Raw genomic sequence first — 1,864 nt, forward strand, 5'->3', positions numbered from 1 at the left:
AAGTACCATGGTCTTGTCAAACATTACAGGAAAATTTTTCCATGCAAACTTAGAAGTCGATTTCAGCAACTTTAATGATTGATTCATTAATTAATTAGAGCCAAGCCGACCCTTATTAATAGAATGTAGTAGTAAATTATTTAAATTAGTCTCTCTCTTTTTCCCTAGTGAAGGCTAGATATTTTTTCCTCATGCCATTTGCAAGATGGACTATAAATTGATAAATTAGAAACAATTACTTTTTTTAATACAATATTCATATAACAAACATCAAATACACTGAAAGTTTCTGGAAGGATTAGATAAGCAACAATCCATTCCCTCCATTAAAACAATAACAATAAAGAGCAGAGAACCAGATTGATGAAGGCATATAAACAATAATAATCATGTTGTTGATGAACATTTAATTAAATTAAAGGCACTTGAAGCCAGAGTTGTCCATTCCACAGTTGTTGAGAATGACAGTAAGAGCAACAGGAACGTTGAGGTTGAGGCCCAGAACATTAGCCTTGAGCGCAGTACAAAGGCAAGCGGCAACTTCGAGATCAGCCAAACCCTTAATGAGACTGCAACATGGGAGTGTTGGTGGGGATCCAATCTTAACATTCACCAAATTCAACACATTGGCGCACACTCCCAACTTGAGAGCATCAATGGGACAGTGAGCCCCTGAAGATGGCACATAGGTGGAGCTCACCATTGTGAAGAAAAGAAGGTTGAGAGAGAGGAGAAATGCAAGGGACTTGGGAGCCATTGTCGATTGCAAAAGAAACAAGAGCTTTAAATTTAACTCCTTGATGATGCTTTTTGTGAATTGGTTATGTTTTGGTTTCTGTGCGTGAAGATGGAGGCAGACGGAGGCATATTTATAGTCGAGATTGTTGTGTATTAATTGAAGTGCTTTACATTTTAGTAATGGAAATGAGTTGTGATTTTATTACACCGTAGTTTTTATTTTGTTTTTTTTCAGTAATAGTTTTTCTTTTTTTTGGTGATCTGATGTATGAAATAGATAATAGCGTATGAAAGACTCAATCAAAAATAAATAAAATAGAGTAGAAACTAGAGTTCACTACAAAAAAATTGACTTTCAGCGGCGACAAAAGTCGCCGCTGAAAGTACAAAAGTCGCCGCCAAAAGTTTTTTGCGGCGACAAGTCGCCGCTGAAAAGTCGTTGCCGTAGCAGCCGTGGCTGAAAACTTTCAGTGGCGACTAAAAAGGTCGCCGTTAAAAGATACTTTCAGCGGCGACTTTTAAAAGTTTCAGCAGCGACAAATGTCGCCGCCGAAAACACTTTCGGCGGCGACATTTGTCGCCGCTAAAAAGCCTTTCAGCGGCGACAAAAAAGTCGCCGCAGAAAACCCTTTCGGCGGCGACATTTGTCGCCGCTGAAAAGCCTTTCAGCGGCGACAAAAAAGTCGCCGCCGAAAGGGTTTTCCGCGGCGACTTTTTTGTCGCCGGTGAAAGGCTTTTCAGCGGCGACAAATGTCGCCGCCGAAAGGGTTTTCTGCGGCGACTTTTTTGTCGCCGCTGAAAGTAATGCCTAAGAAGAATTGGCTTTACCAATGCCACGTCATCGCCGCCGGTGCCACGTCATCGTCTCCGGCCGCCACGTCAGCACCGTCGACCTCCACGTCATCGCCATCGGCGGCCACGTCATCACCGCCGACCGCCACATCATCACTAGCCACCTCCACGTCATTGCCACGTCACTCCTCCTCGCCACGTCATCGTCTAAATATTTTCATCTTAAATGTGTCTTCTTCCAGGTTCGAACTCGTGACCGCCTCCCTTCGTGTCCAACCTTCTTGCCGCTGAGCCAGATTGAATTTGTTTATTAATATTGTAAAATAAAATATAT

The 1,864-nt window shown here is 42.3% G+C and overlaps 1 protein-coding gene across 1 annotated transcript; it reads right to left on the minus strand.

The window, feature by feature from the left end:
- Window positions 1-217: 217 nt before the first annotated feature.
- Window positions 218-832, minus strand: LOC114756357 (14 kDa proline-rich protein DC2.15-like). Its single transcript, XM_028945299.1, has one exon. The coding sequence runs from the start codon at window positions 755-757 to the stop codon at window positions 416-418; it is 342 nt and encodes a 113-aa protein (XP_028801132.1). The 5' UTR covers window positions 758-832; the 3' UTR covers window positions 218-415.
- Window positions 833-1,864: the final 1,032 nt, after the last annotated feature.

Source organism: Neltuma alba, unplaced genomic scaffold, assembly GCF_004799145.2.
Source record: "Neltuma alba isolate B1F8T4 unplaced genomic scaffold, ASM479914v2 tig00010389_pilon, whole genome shotgun sequence".
Lineage (NCBI taxonomy): Eukaryota > Viridiplantae > Streptophyta > Magnoliopsida > Fabales > Fabaceae > Neltuma > Neltuma alba.